Source organism: Pelmatolapia mariae, linkage group LG9 (assembly GCF_036321145.2).
Source record: "Pelmatolapia mariae isolate MD_Pm_ZW linkage group LG9, Pm_UMD_F_2, whole genome shotgun sequence".
NCBI classification, from domain to species: domain Eukaryota; kingdom Metazoa; phylum Chordata; class Actinopteri; order Cichliformes; family Cichlidae; genus Pelmatolapia; species Pelmatolapia mariae.
In genome coordinates this window covers 7,980,271-7,998,902 of record NC_086235.1, presented here as the reverse complement: position 1 = coordinate 7,998,902, position 18,632 = coordinate 7,980,271, and the positions used below count along the sequence as shown (strand labels likewise).

The 18,632-nt window shown below is 41.1% G+C and overlaps 1 protein-coding gene across 3 annotated transcripts in view; it reads right to left on the bottom strand.

Annotated features, from left to right (window-relative positions):
- LOC134634031 (disco-interacting protein 2 homolog C-like) overlaps nucleotides 1-18,632 on the bottom strand; it is a 74,533-nt gene that overhangs the window by 38,942 nt on the left and 16,959 nt on the right. Inside the window, exons 2-10 of one of the 3 annotated variants that reach the window (XM_063483054.2) lie at nucleotides 12,921-12,992; nucleotides 12,165-12,269; nucleotides 11,310-11,435; nucleotides 7,844-8,134; nucleotides 7,400-7,522; nucleotides 6,344-6,490; nucleotides 5,147-5,266; nucleotides 3,056-3,253; nucleotides 668-759 (exon numbers count right to left, since the gene is read on the bottom strand). In XM_063483054.2, coding sequence (XP_063339124.1) covers nucleotides 668-759; nucleotides 3,056-3,253; nucleotides 5,147-5,266; nucleotides 6,344-6,490; nucleotides 7,400-7,522; nucleotides 7,844-8,134; nucleotides 11,310-11,435; nucleotides 12,165-12,269; nucleotides 12,921-12,992 — 1,274 coding nt within the window. The remainder of the gene's footprint in view (nucleotides 1-667; nucleotides 760-3,055; nucleotides 3,254-5,146; nucleotides 5,267-6,343; nucleotides 6,491-7,399; nucleotides 7,523-7,843; nucleotides 8,135-11,309; nucleotides 11,436-12,164; nucleotides 12,270-12,920; nucleotides 12,993-18,632) is intronic. The other 2 variants (XM_063483055.2, XM_063483056.2) reach the window with 2 other exon arrangements.

Sequence of the window (18,632 nt, the reverse complement as noted above, 5' to 3'; positions counted from 1 at the left end):
GAGAGCTGTTGGTACTGCTTTTTTTTTTTTAATGAAAAGTTGATAACAGCCTCACGTTGCTTTGGTGTCATTTCCACTGCTTGAGCACCTCCCATTTATTGAAACTGGCACTGGTGGTCTGTCCGCTTTGCATATGCAACAGCTGCATATGCAAAGCGGACAAACTGGAATTGTAAGCATGTGGTGATGTACTTCTTGTGCATTGCAATCTTTTACTGCTATTCCAGCAAATGTATTTTTCTGAACAGAACAGAAACCTACAGGAGGTCAAAAGCACCTTAAGTGCAGGTTTAAAAGCTTTTTCTTTGTGCTGAACAGAGCCAGGCTAGATTTGCTTCTGCGCTCTGTGCTAAGCTGCAGACTGCAGCTCAATACTTTGCTTACAGATATTACAGTGGTATCAATATCTCAGTGAAGTATCCCCTTCATTCTCAAGAGAATACAACAGGAGCTTTATTATGGAGACATTTTTTGGTCAAATAAATAATAAAAACTGCATATCATCATCAATATACCAGCAAATATATAATTATCTGTTTTAATAGATTTTTTTAAAAAAAAGCTAACTTGGCTGAATAAAGTATCAAAGGGGTTGGAGTGAAGTGAGCACAAACAAAAAGAAAAAAGTGAAAAGTGAGAGCTGCGGTGGTGGGCGAGTGTGACTCACCCGATCGCCCGGTCGCACCATGGGCTCCTGCTTGCTGCCCAGTTTGTGGAGGATGTTGTAGGCAAGCTTGATGCTGCGAGACCACAGCTTCCCTGCAGGGAGCGGGACACAGGATATGAGGGTGCGATTGAGAGAGGGGGAGGGAGAGAGACTGAGATTGTGTTTGTGTGTTCTTGCACTTCTATTTTGAGGCAATTCAGTCGATAAGAGAGGAAAAAAAACTGTCTGAAGTGATGACATTTAAGAGCTTTCAGCAGTCAGGAGAGGTCACTACTGACGTCTGGAGAATGGATGGATTATACTTAAAAGCGAGTGTCTAATGCACAGTTGGTGGACGGGTGCACAGGAAAGAGGAAATCATGTAAAAATGGTGGGGGGAGGGCACATTCCTGCACACTTTCAGCTCTGAGTTTATTAAAAATAGAATATTAAAAAAATGCTGCTACTTCTTTTGCATAATTTGATTTCCCTGTGCGGCCTTGTCATATGCTGTTACAGAAGCTGCAAATACAATGAAAAATTGGTCAGGAACGACTTGAGAAACAGCAAAAAAAAAGCTTTCAAGGTGTCGAGGTCCCGGGTCCTAAGAAAATCCCCAGATCCCAATCCGATCAAGCATCGAGGAGAAGCCCAGTTCACAGCAGGACCCACAGGATCATTAGGCTGCTGGTTTTAATGGCCCGGTCTGGTCATTATATGTGTTAGTCTCAGGGAGTGTCTCATTATATTCTACATCAGAGGTTCTCAATGTTGTGATGACCAGGTGCCAATTAGGAAAAAAGGACACATGATGTTGTTTAATTAATACAAAAAATGAATGAAAAACTGAAAAGAAAGGACAGGCACTTGAGCAAGCAATAAAAGAGCTTTATAACAGAGAGTCATGGACAGAAGTATTCATTTTTAATTAGTACTTAAGATGTGTCTGTTCTGATGTATTTTAATATATATTATATATATATTACTATATTGATTTTAGGGGGATTTATTTTGCTATGAGAGCTGTAACAGAAGAGTTCAAACTTTTTTGTCCCTTTTGGTCCCATTTTTTGCTAAAAAGTCGACCAAAAGATGGAGGCGGGAAAAAAACACACAAAAACAAAACAACAAAAAGCACAACTTTATTGGACAAAAATCAAAACAAAAAGAAATCAAACAATTTAAATCAAAAACCCAACATGACTCTTAAAAGATTCCTCTTTTAAGAGTAATCTTAAAAGAGGAAAGATGCCTCTTCATGATTCCTCATGAAGAGGCAGACCAACAGAGGGCAAACAAATGATCTCATAAAGAAAAGAGGAAAGAGGGCACTGTATATACACACAACAGGTGCTGATTGAAAAGGAGACCAGGTGAAACTAATGAGGGTGGGCGGGATACTGAGCAGGAAGTGAAGAAACCTTCAAAGTAACCAAAAAGATAAATAACCATCACTGACAAATGACGCCAGAGACAGGGGGACACAGAGGGCAGGGAGACTAGGAACACAAAGGGGGGCAACAAAACCAACAGATGCTTCTGTGGATGTTTTATCTTTTGTTGTTCCACCCACTTTCCTGCATGACACACTCCTCTTCTCTTTAGTAAAAAAGTGAAGCAGTGGTTTAATAACAACTTCACTTTGATGCAGTTTGTTTCAGAGATTAAAATAATAAAATTAAAATATTATATTTAGTTTATTTAAGCATATTTAGGTCCCTTTGAGTATTTTCACCGATTTCTGGTTGCACTAGCTTCTCTCTGTCAGCAGACTTCAGTCTATCACCCTCTGTATGTGTGAATGGGGTTAAGGTGTCACTGGAGTTGTTGACAAGTTGACAAATGGTAAATTAACCGTAACCAAACAAGAACAGACGCCAAATAACCCCAAATGTATTTACTGGTCTGACAGCAGGGCCACTCCAGTCAGCGTCTAGAGCCGGGGTGTCAAATTCATTTTACATTGCGGGTCACATACAGCCCACTTTGATCTTAAGCAGGCCAGACCAGTTAAACTCCCCTTTCAGTCATTGTGAAGAAGTCACATATTTAACTGTGACAAAGCTGCTGTGACAAAGAAAGATGAATAGCCATAAGAGAGGTTTTTATCAGCAGGAAGAGCTGGAAAAGTTATGATAATACAGTTAATAGTCCAAATTTAATGCTTGTTCTTGTTTGTAGTGAGCAGCAGATCAAACAAGTTAAGAATTATAAATGTCAAGACCAGGAGTGTTGCAACATACGGCCGGCTGTACACCACCCCTGGTGTAGAGCAGATGCTGTTAATCATATTCAGCCTAAACAGCATGCATGCATGTCTGTGCATTTTTAAATTCTTGAACTAGCAAAACATTTATCTAACTGTAGCTCTGGTGGACATGAATGAGTGAGCAGTAAGTGTGTGGTTACCATATGTGAGCACATAGAGGGGCTTCCCTGCTGTGTCCAGGCTGGTGAGGCAGGGGGCTTTTGGGGAGATGGTTCCCCAGCGTTGGAGAGCCGCCTCCAGAGAAGGAGGCCAGTTAGTGACCACCCCCAGCGGCTCTCCTCGCACTGGCATCATCTCCGCCCCCTCCGGCCGAGGCTGGTTAGGGTCGGGTTGCTGGACTGTAACAGGATGAGGCCGAGAGTTTCATGAGTGCACAGCTCACAAACTTTTACTGTTTATTTGATTTCAAGTGTGGCCGTGAAAAAAAACACATAAAAAACTTTTATGAACACAGATGTACTGAGGGGAACGTGAATAATTTGTGAGTGGAGAGCTGGTTCTCTTTTAATATTGAGTTCAGACTGCAGAGAGGCTGAGAGCAAGGCAGCAGTGGGGAGGGATTTGACTGGATTCAATCTTAAGCCAGTGCCATAAAAAATAGAATTAGAGTCAATTGGAAGTCTTAACCGCTACATCAATCCCAAGCTCAAAATGTTGTTGTATGATTATAACACACATGTTTACAACACACTGTAAAATGACTCCAGGATATGATTTAAAAGACCACAAAACTGGACAAAAGTATGAGTTTCCCAGAGAGTCGAAGAAACAGAGAGAAAACCCTCCCAGATGCAGAGAGGCGAGCAAAGAGCAGGAAATATTTCAGTACGTTTACAATTTGAACCCTTTAACAACACATCTGTGCTCTATATGAACCTTTCCCATGACTTGGAGTGACCACATGAAGACAGTTCTTTACATGGATGTGAGTGTTGTTCTCAGCATCGATGAAGATTTTGGTCACATTGGTTACCACTGCCCAGCATCATCCTGTATTATTTTATTCATTATTCATTATTATTAACTAAAACTAAAAATCTGACTGCATTTCCCATTTTTTTTAAAATTCTGTAAGTTCTTTAACTGTCATGAACTAATTCAAAGAAAGAGCTTTTTAAAGGGTAGCAGGTGATTATTGATCTGCACATTAAAGTTTATGGTAGCCACTGTGACTGTTTGGAAGCGTCAAAATTCAGACTAATGTCTGTTCACTACTTGATATTTCTGGAGTCAGAGTGGACCATAAAAGGCTGGAGTGCTAAGGCTAGCAAACTTGTTTACCTAGGGTCTTTATATTGTAGAGGTAAGGTAGAGACCCTACAATAATAGAGAGAAGAGCACATCCCTGTTTGAGCATGCACTTGGCGACACTGGGAAGGATAAACTCCCTTTTAACAGGATGAAACCTCTGGCAGAACCATGCTCAGGGACGGGCCGCTATTTGCCACGACCAGTTGGGGTTGATGGAATAAGATACTAAGAGAAGAACTTTGCTTACCACATGTTATGAGTTTGAAACATATTACATGTTATGTTAGTGCTATGAACCACACAGGACCAGCACAAACCTGCCTGAGGGCACACTGTTCTGCAAAAATCAATGTGGCCACGCCTATAATACTGCATAACTTTAAGTGCTAATAAAATTTAAATAGGTTCGTTTAAAAACATTTTCAGCCCCATGCAATTTTTATGAAGGAGAAAATTAGCTACACTGACTAAAGTTGTTTCTTATTGTCAGCTGCCAACAGGTTTATTTCTGCTGTAATGTTTTTAACATGGGAGCATATGGGAATTTACTCCCACATGGATCCTGCCTCGAGTGGTCATTGAAGGAACTGCAATTTCTGGGACGTAACCAGCTTACAAGATGTTCAGCTGTTAGAAAGATGCTGTAACTACTGCTGTTCTGTAATCACACGCAAACAAACTTATTTGCAAGCTGACCAACTGTCAGCGTGTTCTTTTCTGCATCTCTCAGCTTCAACTTAACAGAAACCCTTTTTTCCAAAATGTCTTGAGACCTGCAAAATTAACATTCACAGTTCATTTATTTGCATCCATGAATGCCACTTAACACCTCAGCTGTGTTTCTTTGAAAAAGGCTGATTTTGCACACTGACCTGTAGCAAAGCTTCGGCTATGACCTCATTACGTGTTTATTAAAGAGATTTATTAAATAAATCACTTGGGGATAATTTTTTAAAATGAACAGAAAGACCTTTTTTTACCTTCTAAAAGCTCATCAAAGTCATCAACAAAGAACTCTCGTAGTGGAGGTCTGCGAGGCTGCTTCAGCGTGTTCACCAGCTGCTGGATCTTAGCCGACACGCGACTGCTGACCGGAACACCTGCAAAAGCCCCGGACAAAAAGGAAAGTGGTGACCTGAATAGCTTTCAAGACGATCATGATAACTATAATAAACCTTCAGTGTTACACGACGTGTTGCAAAGACTGAGACTAAAATACTGCCTGTGATGTAAACCCTGGACAAATACTGAATGAACGATCCTGCTTCTCTTCTGACTTTCTTTTATATATTAGAGAGAAATAAAGAATTTGTCAGTCCTGTAAGCAAACAGTTCAAGCTTCAGAATGTTTTAAACCACACACTGTATATAAATGATGTATGTAGCCAATGTAAACCATTAGTTCAAGGTTAGTGAAATATGGTACTTTTGGACTTGAAGGCATCCCCCCTCTGGGTCCACTAAACAGAATGCAGGCTTGAAGCACTGCAACGTCCACGTTTTATACAATCTACAGTCTAAACATTGCATTTCAACAGTTTTTTAGACTCCTGGCTCTGTATGATGTCATGTGAGAATATCCCTTATATGGTCATCTCGAGCACACGGGTCTGAGGAAAACTGGCTTAAAGAGGGAGGAGCTAAAGCAGGTTGTTTCTGACAGAAGATGAACTTAGGTACTGCACCAAGAGCCTGGTACATGATAAATATGGATTAATTTGGACTGTAAATAATAAAATACTAATCAAGTACAAGCCAATAATAAATGTATGAAGATGGAAATTTGCAGATTGGTTTCCCTTTAAGGCACTGAATTAGCAACTCTGTATTTTTGGCACAAGGCTCTGCTAAGTGGACCACAGACTGTGATTATTCTGAGGAGCTCTCAGCTCTCTAACTGTGACTGTGTGATTGTGAAACATGCTGAAGAAAGAACAACAAAGGTGCTCTGTCAGCTCTGCTTAGAAAAATAAATGGTAAAAAAGTCCAATCTGTTCTTCCAGGGGACTGACATCAACACAAACCGTGTAATTGGCCAGTTCTCTGAGGCACTGGTCCAATTTGAGCTCACTTCCTGATTAAAGAGTTGCTATTTTTATCAGACGGTCTCCAGTATTTTTATTCAGAGGCTCCAGCTGGGAGCTGGCTAAAGGTGTGACGTTGGCGGTGACTCCTACCATCGCCTGTCTCCATGCGCTCCGCGTTGCCGTATTTCTGCGTGTTCCTGGCAATGGTTCCCATATTGGCCATGTGGTGACGCTCAGTGTGGGAGTGGGACGAGTCCGACGAGTATCCCGTCACGTCCGGCGGGGCCGAGTGGTTCTCTGCGAGGCAGATGGAGAGAGAGAGAGCTGAAACAGACAGCAGTGACTCACTGTTCACCTTTATCACTGCTCTGTTTGTCAAGTGCCGTGTGTTATAGAGTCCACGGGCAATTAGACACGTTCTGATGGTCATCTTGTTTCACTGCTAATTTGGGTCACAGCCCTGACAAACACAGGAGTCAGCAAGGTCTGGAATAGCTGCGCTTCAAAACATCACTTGCTGTGTACACAAGTGTAAAGCTTTCAATGGAAAACTTCTTCTCCAAACATCAATAACAACAGACGTTTTTGGTCATATTAAAGAGGCACTTTGTAGCTATCCTGTACAGAATTGAACTAAACCTTTTACCACCAGGGGGCAGCATTTTACCAGCACATGTGTGCAGTCTTTTTCAAGATATGCAGCTGTTTAACTTTATATATTTCTTTTCAGCCAAACCTATTTTCTAAAGAGAGGTTGCATTGACTCACTCACAAAATTGCAGCTCAGCATCAATTCGACTTGAGTCAATATCTCGTAGTCTTCTTCCACATTTTGTGGAGTGATTTAGTCCATTTTGAAAGGTTTTAAACACAGAAATTGATAAGAAAACAATTTAATGTTCACATACCGTTTTGGGAATAGTTGACATTTCTTCTCTTAACCTGCTGAGGTCTATTCGGCCATCCGTGGGGACCACAACTCTAAATGTAACCCTAACCTTTACTTAAACAGTTCCCCCAAGTCATTCTGCGTAATTTTAAACTGTTCACATCACACATTCTGCCTTTCTCCAAACTCAAGGTTGGGGTTACCACCTATCATGACTTATACCTCAGAATGGTGATTAAAGGCTGCATTATTTTGATTGTTTATACTCACTAAGGCATTCTGCAGTCTTCAGAGACTCTGAAAAAGGTGAAACCTACCCTCTGACTCCAGCGGCGGAGGCCACAGCATGTCGGAGCCAAACTCACAGGACCGTCGCAGAGAGCCGCCGTTCTCTGCTATACTAAGAGCTCCCTTCCTCTTCAGAGACAGGTGGCCGATACCTGGAGGAGCAATAAACAGCTGTATCACAGTCAAATACTGTGAATTACTGCAAACACTCTTGGACTGCACTCCTCGTGGGCCATAACGGTACTGCAAAGCCAACGAAATTCTAGTCTTTCTTGTTACACCCTTAGTTGTGTCAGAAAATGAAAACTGACTCTAGTGACCTCTTTTACCTTGTTTTCACCCTAATCACTGGGTTAGACTATAATAAAAATGATATGAATTTCCTCATTTTAGGAACCACCTTTAAAAGACAGTGAAAATTCAAAATGCTGCAGCTGTATTAGAAAAAATGCACGAGAGGACTGAAGTCTTACCGTGGTGCGACTGTGACAGGTGGCTCTGCTGGTGGTGCGACTGGCCCAGGTGCGCCAGGTGCGTGTGCGCCAGGTGTGAGATGTGCATGTGCGCCAGCGAGTCGGCTAGCCGTCCGGCATTACCGCTGCCTCCGCTCTGCGTGGACGAGGAGGAGGAGGAAGTGGAGCCTAGGTGGGCGGGGCCTAGCTGGGAAGGGCGGCTCATCCAGTGCTCCATGCCCGACATGTCGTCACCTGGCCCCGCCTCCTCCTCTGAGCCCGACGAGGAGTCTGAGCACAGGGGGGACAGGCCTAGTGAGGGTCAGTAGCCGCTATTATATGTTAATAACAGAACTTTCACAGCATAAAAGTAACATTAATACATAAGCAGGTACTGAAATGAGTGCTAACACAATATAAACCTTGAAACAACATTAATAAACAATTCAGCAGTTTGGGAGACTAGCTTATTCCAGTTAAATGAAATGATAAACACTGCTACGACGCCAGAGCCATTTGTTTGCTAGATTAGCTCAAGAGAAAAAGATAGAAGTTTGTGTTAATGTCCCAGCTCTAATCCTTTTTGGTTCTTTGTTTTTCTACAGAAATAATCAGATAAAACATCTTATTTAGTGAACTAGAGGCTCACTTTCTTATTGTCTTACTGTTACTTGTAGTCTTCACGCTAAGCTAACCGTGCCCCAACTAAGTGCTTGAATGAGAATGGTATTAAATTTCTTCTTAGCAAGAAACTGGTTGAGTCATTTGTTTATTGGATTTGAAATAGCTCTGACCAAAGTGGACAGGTTGTGTTACATCAATTTTGTGCTGCTAAATGTAAAGAAATAACGTAATAAAGTTGTTTTTGCTCAATGTGTTTTATGCAAAGGTGAAATTGCTACCTTTTTAGTTTTGCATGTCTAATCGAGTCATGTTTTGCATGTCTGTTTGTGGTTTTTCTTGATATTACATTCTTCATGACACTAGCTGATGACACTACGAGATGTGTAAGAGTTACGGAGGAGTTAACGGGGCTTCAGAACGAAGAGGGGGAAATACAAACAGTAGGTTCCAGCCTCCAAAAGTTGATTCTGTTCATCTGGACGTAGCGTTTTGTGGGAGAAACGTTTCGTCACTCATCCAAGTGACTTCTTCAGTCTCAGTCTCTGAGACCACAAAACGCTACGTCCAGATGAACAGAATCAACTTTTGGAGATTTACTTTCCTGGATGATTGAGAATGAATCAAGAAGTAGGTTCCAGCGATAATCATGGGGAATGTATAGTGTTTGGACAACGGTGAGCTCAGAGCTAATCGAGACCCAGAGGGAACACAGTGAGCGCGGGGTGTTAACCTAAGCGCTAAGAAAAAAAAGTAGAGCAATTGCACTGTTTTTGTTATTCGGAAGTGATGTAATCCTGGATGTTTTCCTGTGAAGTCATGTTTTTCTGGCCTGATTATTGAACTGCAGCTGTGGAATGTGTCTATATTACTCGCCAAGGGATTTTTTTTTTTCATCATTCAGTTTGAATTCAGTTAATTCAGCTAACACAGAGATAATCCACATAACTGCGCTTGTGAAGAAAGACTACGGTTAATAAATGGATACCCCAAACCACCTCATACAACATTTACTGAACCAGCAGGCACTTTGTCTTCTTACTGTATTTATATTTAGGTCTTGATACAATGAGCCCTGCACATTTTTTCCATTTCACCAAGCTCCTTTTTGGGTCACATTAAGATCATTTTGAGATGGGTTGTTTGTCATGCTTTGGCTGTTTTTGCATATTAATTTTACGACTTTTTGGATAAATAAAATATATCTATCATATCATATCTGAATATCATATCTATCATTTATGCAAAAGAAAAACTAGAAGCATACAAATCTCTTGATGCATATTATTTTTCACCTAACCCGTGTGGCTGCACATGCGCCTGAAAATCGTGTTTTACGACAATTTTCTACGCTGGATTTATTTCTGATCAAACATTCTGATTTCCTGTGGGCTTGCTCGCCTCCCTTGTTTGAGGTCCCACTCCTGTGCCACCCCACATCGCTTCATTTATACCCAGCGTGGCATTTAATCCACGACTACTGATCCACATCTGAGCCTGGTAATAAGAAACAGATCTGAATTGAGTGTTTTTAAGACAATTGTCTCCAGTCAGTATTACAATGGTTCAGAAAAAGCCTGGAGACCATGATTAATTCTGTTCACCACTGAAGTTTGATGAGCTTTGGGCGACACAACAGGCTCTAGAGCTGAAAATGTCAATAATTAGTCAGCTAAGGTAGTAACAACCACAAGAACCAATTTAGGTAAAACTGGCTTTGGGCTGCACTTTAGGAAAAAGGCTGAATTTACTTCTTTAAACGAGTTCATCGTGTGAACACGGAGGAGCAGCAAACATAACATGCGGATTCAGTTTCCGCTCTGACTTTCCTATAACAGGAGGCAAGTAAGTGTCCCATGTCGACCACTGAGGCTCATGAGTAAGACGAGCCTTTGGGGGAATGTCGGGATCGCTTAAGAATTTTCTCAAAGGTTAAAAAGCAAATTGGCAGTGAACAAAGTTATTACATTTCCTCCATTAAAATCCAATCAGCAGCAAAATTATACCGTCAACTCCAATTATGTTCAATCTAATGAGCTCATATTTGAGGTAAAGGTCAGCTCCGACTTTCCCCCTTCGTCCACGTTTTTTGCAGTTGCGAATACGCAGAATAGTCAGCTACTAATCAGTGTTTTTCCTTTTTCTGATGGCAGATCGCATTTACAGTAGCTGACTGCGTGCAGCGTTACATCTGTCTGTGGTTTGTTTTCACTGTAAAACCATCAGCGCCTCAGGAAATGTGCATGTTTGCAGTTTTTTGGAGAGATGAGTGTGTTTCTGTCAGAATGGAAAACGTCTGAGAAAGCAGAGACACGGCATTACAACATAATCCCGTCTGGGCTCGGGCCTGCCTCTCCGGGGTCAAATTTTCGGCTTAGTGCAACCCATTTCAGTGGAGATAACCACAGCATGTGTGTGTATGAGTGTGTGTATGAGTGTGTGCACCTTCTGGGTACTTTTTTCTTTAAGCTAAACACTATTTTAAAGACATGAAAAAACAATCCAACGCTTGGCTGCTTCTAATCTCCTGCTCAAAAGTGCACATCAGAAGATCACATGACCTGATAAACTGAACCACTGAGCTATTCTTAGTTCAATATTGTTAAGTCGTGTAACTTTACACAGCCACTTTCACGCATTCTGTTTATAAGTTAAATTACTGAGCTCCCTTATTATATTTTACTTTGGGGTTTTTTCTAGTTTGTCATATTTTATTTCTACTTTATTGACGTATTTTGTTATAGCTTGCAGTTTTAATGTTTTAATCCACCGTCACAAGTATATGTTGTCTCATTTTATCACATCTCAATCAGAAAAATACATGGAGGACAAATACAAGTGTGTGTCTCAGTCTGCGTGTCGTCACCTGGAGGCGTGTATGCATCCATGGAGGTCTGCACCACCAGCGAGCGTCTCTTGGAGGGCATGGGTACCGCCACCTTCCTCTCAACGTGTCGCGCCAACACAGCCTGCACCGCCTCAGTGTGGACGTCTGAGAGAGAGAGAGAGAGACAGGTAAACAGGCTCATTCATGCAAAGGAGGAGGGAGAAAGTTTTCCTAAACAATGCAAGTGGAAAACAAAAAGAAGGATGGCACTTTGCTGAAATCTTGCACTGTCCCCTCCATCGGCCGTCATCTATGTCTTTTCCAACAAACAAACCCGCTGAAGTCCCATCCATTTTCATTATACTGCAAGTCCCTGTAATGTATTAACTGAAAATTACAGTTTACTCATGAATAAAGCCAGACTGTAATCATCCTTCAATTCACAGTAAAGAGCAACAAGTTCATTTTAACTACCATAGTGCCAGCAGCGTGATCTGATATACTTCTGTTTTTCTAATCATAAGTACTGAATGCCAAGTATGTGCAGTAACGTGGTTACACTGCTTTATGAATTCATTTTTTCTTAATGCATTTAAAGTGGAATGTATTCTGTTCATTACCAGCTCTGTATTTTTATTCTTGGACTCTGCTATAGTAGCTTTGCAAACTGCACAATCCTTCTTCATCTTATACTAAGAATACTGAACTTGGCTCACAGGGATTACTTGTACATACGCTGATTTCATTATATCTGAAGCTTTCACCATGTTTAATATGAGAATCCACTGCTGGAAGAGGAAATATGAGAGAAAATGAAGAAGAGGTGAATATGGACACTATATAAGAAGTCTCAGTGATCTGCTTGTGGTGTTTATGCAGCTGTAGTTTCCGTACCTGATCTGTAGCGCTCATCTCTGGTGCCGGAGGTTCTCCGTCGGTGGAAACGGGCCGCAGAGGGAGGGCCGAGGGGGGCCCGGTGAGACATTGGCCCCTCCATACCTACAGAGGCAAGCAGACAAGCAGCGACAGATGCATACATATATATAGAGACACAGACATACACACATGTGCACAAATACATTTGACAAAAGCAAAAGATAGGAGGGCCAACAAAGAAAAATAAACATGGAGATGATCTGACTCAGCAGAAAAATTAGATTTTTCTGGCATCTTAAAATGAAAGAATTGATAAAGAAAAAGAAGGTAAACAAAAAAAAAGAAATAATTCGAAAACTGTGGCAGTTGCTTCTCTGCTCTCTGATAGAACATCCCTCAGTATCCAGTGAGCCGTTATTGCTAAATCATCCGATATACGATAAGGATAAACCAGATTGGGTGACACATATGTGTGTGTGTGTTTTAGCTGCAGGAGAGCCTGTAGGGTGTGTGTGTGTGTGTGTGTGTGTGTGTGTGTGTTTGAAGACAGCGACTACAGCACGTTCAGATAAAGAGGAGCAGGCCCAAGCTGAGCTCTAGGGAGTCCTAACCTACATTCACTAATGGCGACGGCTGAAGACTGAATCGATAGAGTCGAGTACAGTATCATTGCCACTGTATTTGTCATGATACCGGATCGATTCTCTACTAGCGGTATGGGAATATTTTCGCGGCGTGGGGAGTGTGTGGGGGAGTCAGAGGTTGCTAAATTACCTCCAGCATGTGGAACATATGCCCTGATCAGCTTGGACCTCTTCTTCTCATAACCCTTCTGAGTGATGTCCCCTGCGAACAGATAGAGATAGATAAAGAATGAGAGAGCCAGCGGAGGGTGCGTGGGTGTTTCCCTTCATCTTTTTTTTCCCCCAGAAATTGTGTCCATCAAACACGCTTCAGTGGCTTATACTGTTTTTGTTTTTCTTTAAAGAGGACCTATTATGCTGATTTCCCACTCTTTGTTTTAAATCCTGGACTCTCCTAAAGTAGCTTTGCATGATTCACAGTACTGGGCCTTATTGCAGCCCTCTTCAGTGTATGAAAAAAGCTGCTCCCCTCCTGTTGATACAGTTGTCTTCTGATTGGCTGCCCCTCGTAAAGAGACATTTTGAAAAGTAGGTGGGTGGGGCTTCTGTGCTCGAGCTGTGTGCCTAACATGACCATGCAAGGAAATCTGCTTTTGCTGACATTAGGGCTGGGCGATATGGCCTAAAATTCATATCGCGATATAATTTGAAGCATGTGCGATAACGATATATATCACGATATATTCTTTTCTTCTGTATAACATATTTTCCACACTATAAGGCACACTTAAAATCCTTTAATTTTCTCAAAAATCTAGAGTGTGCCTTATGTATGAATTCTGGTTGTGCTTACTGACCTTGAACCGATTTTGGCGTGTAGAAATCTGTTAAAAAATGTTTTAGTACAACTTTGGTAAGCCTGCTGATGGACTGCTTGATGGATTGTCAGAGCATTACGGCTGCTGTAGTAAGGAGTAATCTGGGTCCAAAACTCCGTCCCCCTCAGGTCCCAAAGTCAAACGAACACTGAGAGTTAAAAACAGTCTAAATTCTTTCATCTTTAATTAAATCATCAGCGTTGCTGCTTTATCGGGTGTAACAATTAAGTTTAACATCCATGCATCCGTGAAAACAGAATTTATTAAATTTAACGGAGTTAGAAGTTAACAGGAAGTTAGCTCGCTAGTTTATACCTAAACATTTCATACCATGTTCTGACTGAGAGATTTTTGAAACTAATTAAAACGTACAGCTCTGCTACCACTTCCAACATAAATGAAGACAGAAAACTAAACAGCAGTGGCGTTTGCAGGGTTACCGAAGTTAGACTACCTGGTATATAATGTTGTGCTACGCGATTGCTAGCGACACAGCTATGTTAGCATAACATTAGCACAGTGAAGCTGGAGGATGAACGCCAACTTTTTTTCCACTCAATAAAAGTTAACGTGAGGGATTCTGGTGGTTAGGGACACATGCAATCGCATAGCAGGATGCTATACACGGGCCAAACTTCAGTCAGGAGAACATAATTTACTGATGATAATGGTTGTAGCCGCTGTGATACTTTCTACCAAAACAGGCGCAGCTTGATGACATCATCAACATGCGCTATCGCGATAGAGCGATATAGTCAAAATCTCTATCGTTGGCCAAATCTATATCGTTTCTATCATATATCGTTTATATCGCCCACCCCTAGCTGACATCATAATGGTGGTAACACTTTATTGTAACAGTTGTGAATAACTAGAAATCTGATAGTTTATTAATCCTCACATGGAATTTCCATTATTGTAAAGTTGTATCTGATATTTATAAAACTTTTTAAATAATTCATACTGGATAATGCATATATAATGAATTCTTTTCAGTTGAACAAGTGAGTAGGTAGTTTAGCAGCTGGATAAATAACAAGACTGTTTCCTGGAGATCATGGTTTTGTTTTCACTGCTTTATATTCATTTATGCTAGCTGTCAGGCTGTTAGACAAGACTGTGGATTGGAAGTTATGACAGTAAAGAGCAATATGTGTGTCGTTACACATGCGTTGAAGTGTGTCTGCTTTGATCGGAGCTGTTCATGTTGGGCTTGGAGCGAATAAAGAAACATTGGCATTGTGGCCATGCTAGATACAATTACAACCTATTACAGTCTGTTTCACAAAGCCATAGCCCTGAGAATACACTGGGCGTGGCTGCATGAGAGTTGATCACATCCTCTCAAGGCAAGGAGAGGATCCCAGGAATGGCTCTCTGTTTAAATGGCATCAGGTCTGTTTTTCACAGGAGTAGACGGGAAGTCGGACACAGGTGGAATTTGAAGCTGTGTGAGGAATGATCTGTCTCACTGTTGTGACCACATGAGCAAAGAGGCCAACATTTACACAAACCTTGTCCTTGTGTCTGAGGTGCCAGCAACTTTTTATGACACATTAATAACACCAGTTATTATAAAATAATAGTAATTACAGGATAATCTAATTGTTTGTTAACACTCCAATAGCTATATACTAAACTTCAAATAGCTATTTAACAATTTACTGTTTATTAATGACAGTTATGATAAAGTGTTACCAAAACTCCTGAGATGGTGCTTTATTGGGATTACCTGTACATGCACTGACCTCAGTATTTAATAGGCAGTAGTATTTCAGCCATGTTTAAAACCTCTACCACTGTGACAGCATACCTACAGCACAGAAAGTAAGGAAACGCATAACAGGTCCACTTTAAATAAGATGGTGCAGCCTCATTGGTCTCATGTCACCCAGCCTCCTCTGTCTCTCACAGTCTTTTAATGCTTCTGTCCGACTGTTAATCAAGAACATAAACATAAATAAAACAACATGAAATGAATAATGAATAATGGAAATGATGAATATGAGAACAGGAATAATGTTATGCACTGCACAGACTGTGCAGTTCAACAGTCAAATGCTACATGATGTTTTTTCCCCCAATGCATACAGAAGCTTTCAAGGTCGTATGATAATCTGATCATTATTGTAATGTTTTGTGGCACAATTCTTTGTTTTGTTCTGCAGCACACCAAGGTCTTGTTCGCTTTCTGACATCAGAACATCAGTGCTTGACATTCATGTCGGGTTTAAGCACCAAAGCAGGAGGAGCCTCTTTCTTGGGTGTCACTTTTATATTTCTGGAGATAAAGGGTCCCAAATGAAAACCTGAAAGACCAGAAACAAAGCTGGAGAGACCCGTGATGGATGACTGGGGAAGGAAATTTCATCTTGGCTTTTGGACTCCTGTCCAGCAGGGAACACGAGTAAATACACTTAGTGCTATCATTTGTACACTACATGTCCAAAACATCACCCAAGGCCAAAGAAAGCAACTAGAAGAAGCTGCTCATTGAATCACATCTGACTCAGGAAGCACCTCACCCAACAGTCTTTGTATACACAGTGACCGTCAACAGGCAGGGTTTGATCTTTTCCTTCAAGCTCCTTTTATATCACAGTCACCTTTGAAGAATCCCGCAGCAACAAGAAGAACCCTTCAGCTAACGCTGCATTCCCACCATGAGAGTCATCTGAGGTATTAGTAATTCAGTTCAAATAAATGTAGCTTCTTCTTTATAAAAGACTCAGAAATAGTAGAAAATTCACGGATTTCTGTCGAAAACTGAGCACGATCAACTGTGCACAGATCAATCACACATACATGAATAGCTGACTGCCAGAGGAAAAACATATAGTATAGCTGTAGGTAACATATCACTTCATATAAACTACATGACAAGTGAAATGACACCATCAGTACTCCTGTTATGTGACTACATGATGATTTTAAGACCGAGTATGAGTATTAGTGTGGATTAGTGACAGCAGCAGAGAGTAATGGACGGACAGGCAGAGGTCAGCGTGGAGAGGCAGCGATGGAGAAACTCATTACAGTCCCTAAGGGAGGTCGTTGCTGCCTAGGCGACCCCCCGCCCCCAGCAAAACCAACACGGCCGCTGATCAATCACAGCACCCCACGGTCCTCGCTGCAGGGCTAATATGCGCTAATACTTCCTTGTTTGTCCCAATTAAATGCTGTTAAACTGGCTCACACCAGTTCGCTAATTATTGATTGTTGTTTGATTGCCACGGAGACGGGAGACAAATCAAATCCAAAGACAAAAGGACGCCGGGAGGCTACAATATCAGTCGCTCTGAGACAAGTGAAAGTATTACACCGCAGCAGACGCCTTTAAAGTCATCAAATGTCATGAAAAACATCCAAATCAACCAATGATGAAACATTTCTGTCTCTATATAAAAGATTTTTATACAACATTCAGGTTATTTTTTGTTTAAGCATCGATTCTGCTCATCTCCATCTCCCCTCTCTATGACATCAAGAGAGCCAAGAGCATAAAAAAATGAGTGACTGAGAACAGTAAAGAGATGAACTCAGCTAGGAGTAAAGTTAAATCAAATATAAAAAAAGATATATATATATAAGGCATATAATGATTATTTTAATAAGATTATTTTGCTATCAAGTTCACATCAAACATACTTGTCTTTAGAGCCACGGCTCTTAGCTTTCCCTAGAAGTTCAAACTCACTTAAACTTCCGTTTAGCTCAAGAGAAGATGACTAAGCGAGAGCCTAAATTCAACATTTCAACCACTTTTTAGTCCACGGGCAACTTTTAGTCCCATCTGATCTACAGCGGGCCGGGGCAGGAAAATCAATCAAAAACTCCTTTCTTAAAGTTTATAGAAGTAAAAGCTATTTGTGAAAACATTCCAACAATGTGTCTCATGTTATTCCACTTTCTATCAAACGACTGTTGTTACCAAGTCGTAACTCAAAAACGTCCTTTTTGGCTCTTTATCTTAAATGTCTTGAGTTCTTCTTAGCAGAAATATAGAGAAGTAGTATTAATAATAGTAAAGTGGCATCCTTCTCTGAAATGTTCACACTTTGCAAGCAGTCCAGTGGCTCTACTCTCAGACTTCCCTCAGTGGAAGCAGGACAGCAGGAAGTCCAAACTGGGAATGAAAATATCCAAATGAAAAAGACTCCAGAGCTTGAAGTGCATGAACAACAAAAAGAACCAGAGAAAGCACAAAACACCAGTCAGCATGGACAAAAGGGGACACAATAACACAAAGACAAAAACACTGAAACAAGAAGACTTCATAATAACATGAAGGGAACAAGCAGACGCACCAGCAGAGAGAGAGGACAGAGGGAGGAACCCAAAGGAAAATAAAACCACCCTGAGAAATACAAAACTATCGAAACCCAGTAAATACAGCAACACCAGAAGAATAAAGCAATTAATAAAAGAACCAGAAATACAATAATACAATAACATTTATAGCTCAAACACACCAAGACATCCATAAAACATCCCGGCTTTGTTTTTTAAGCAAAGCTTTCATAAACATTTAGAGGACAGAGTGCATGTGGAGCACCAGGATGGTCCAAACAGTGAAAGTGAACTACACTGTGTTTATGGGAGTGAAAGGAAATGTCCCCCTGCGCACCGCTGTGGCTCGCTGATGTGTTTTCAGACCAACAATGGAGCGCTCGGGTTTTGGATACACAGACGATAAATCACTGCTGATTTTTGGTCTTTTTGTTGGGCTTTCTGACAGCTAGAAAAATGTAGTATATCACCAGGCTTCCTGTTTATCTGAGCACAAACACATCTACACTGTCAGATCTATGTGATACCAAAGAGTCCAACATCTTTCTGTTGTAAAAAGTGAAAATCGTAGACCTGCCAGGAGAGAAGAAATCTTGCTTCACTAGTTTTATCTGCAGTCTTCTGCTTTATTTCAAGCTGCTGTTTCTGTAAAAAGTGAATTTATCACACCTGAGTGGAGACTGCTACTCAATTTACCAAAAGATGAGCTCAGCTGTTTGCACACAGATTTTTTT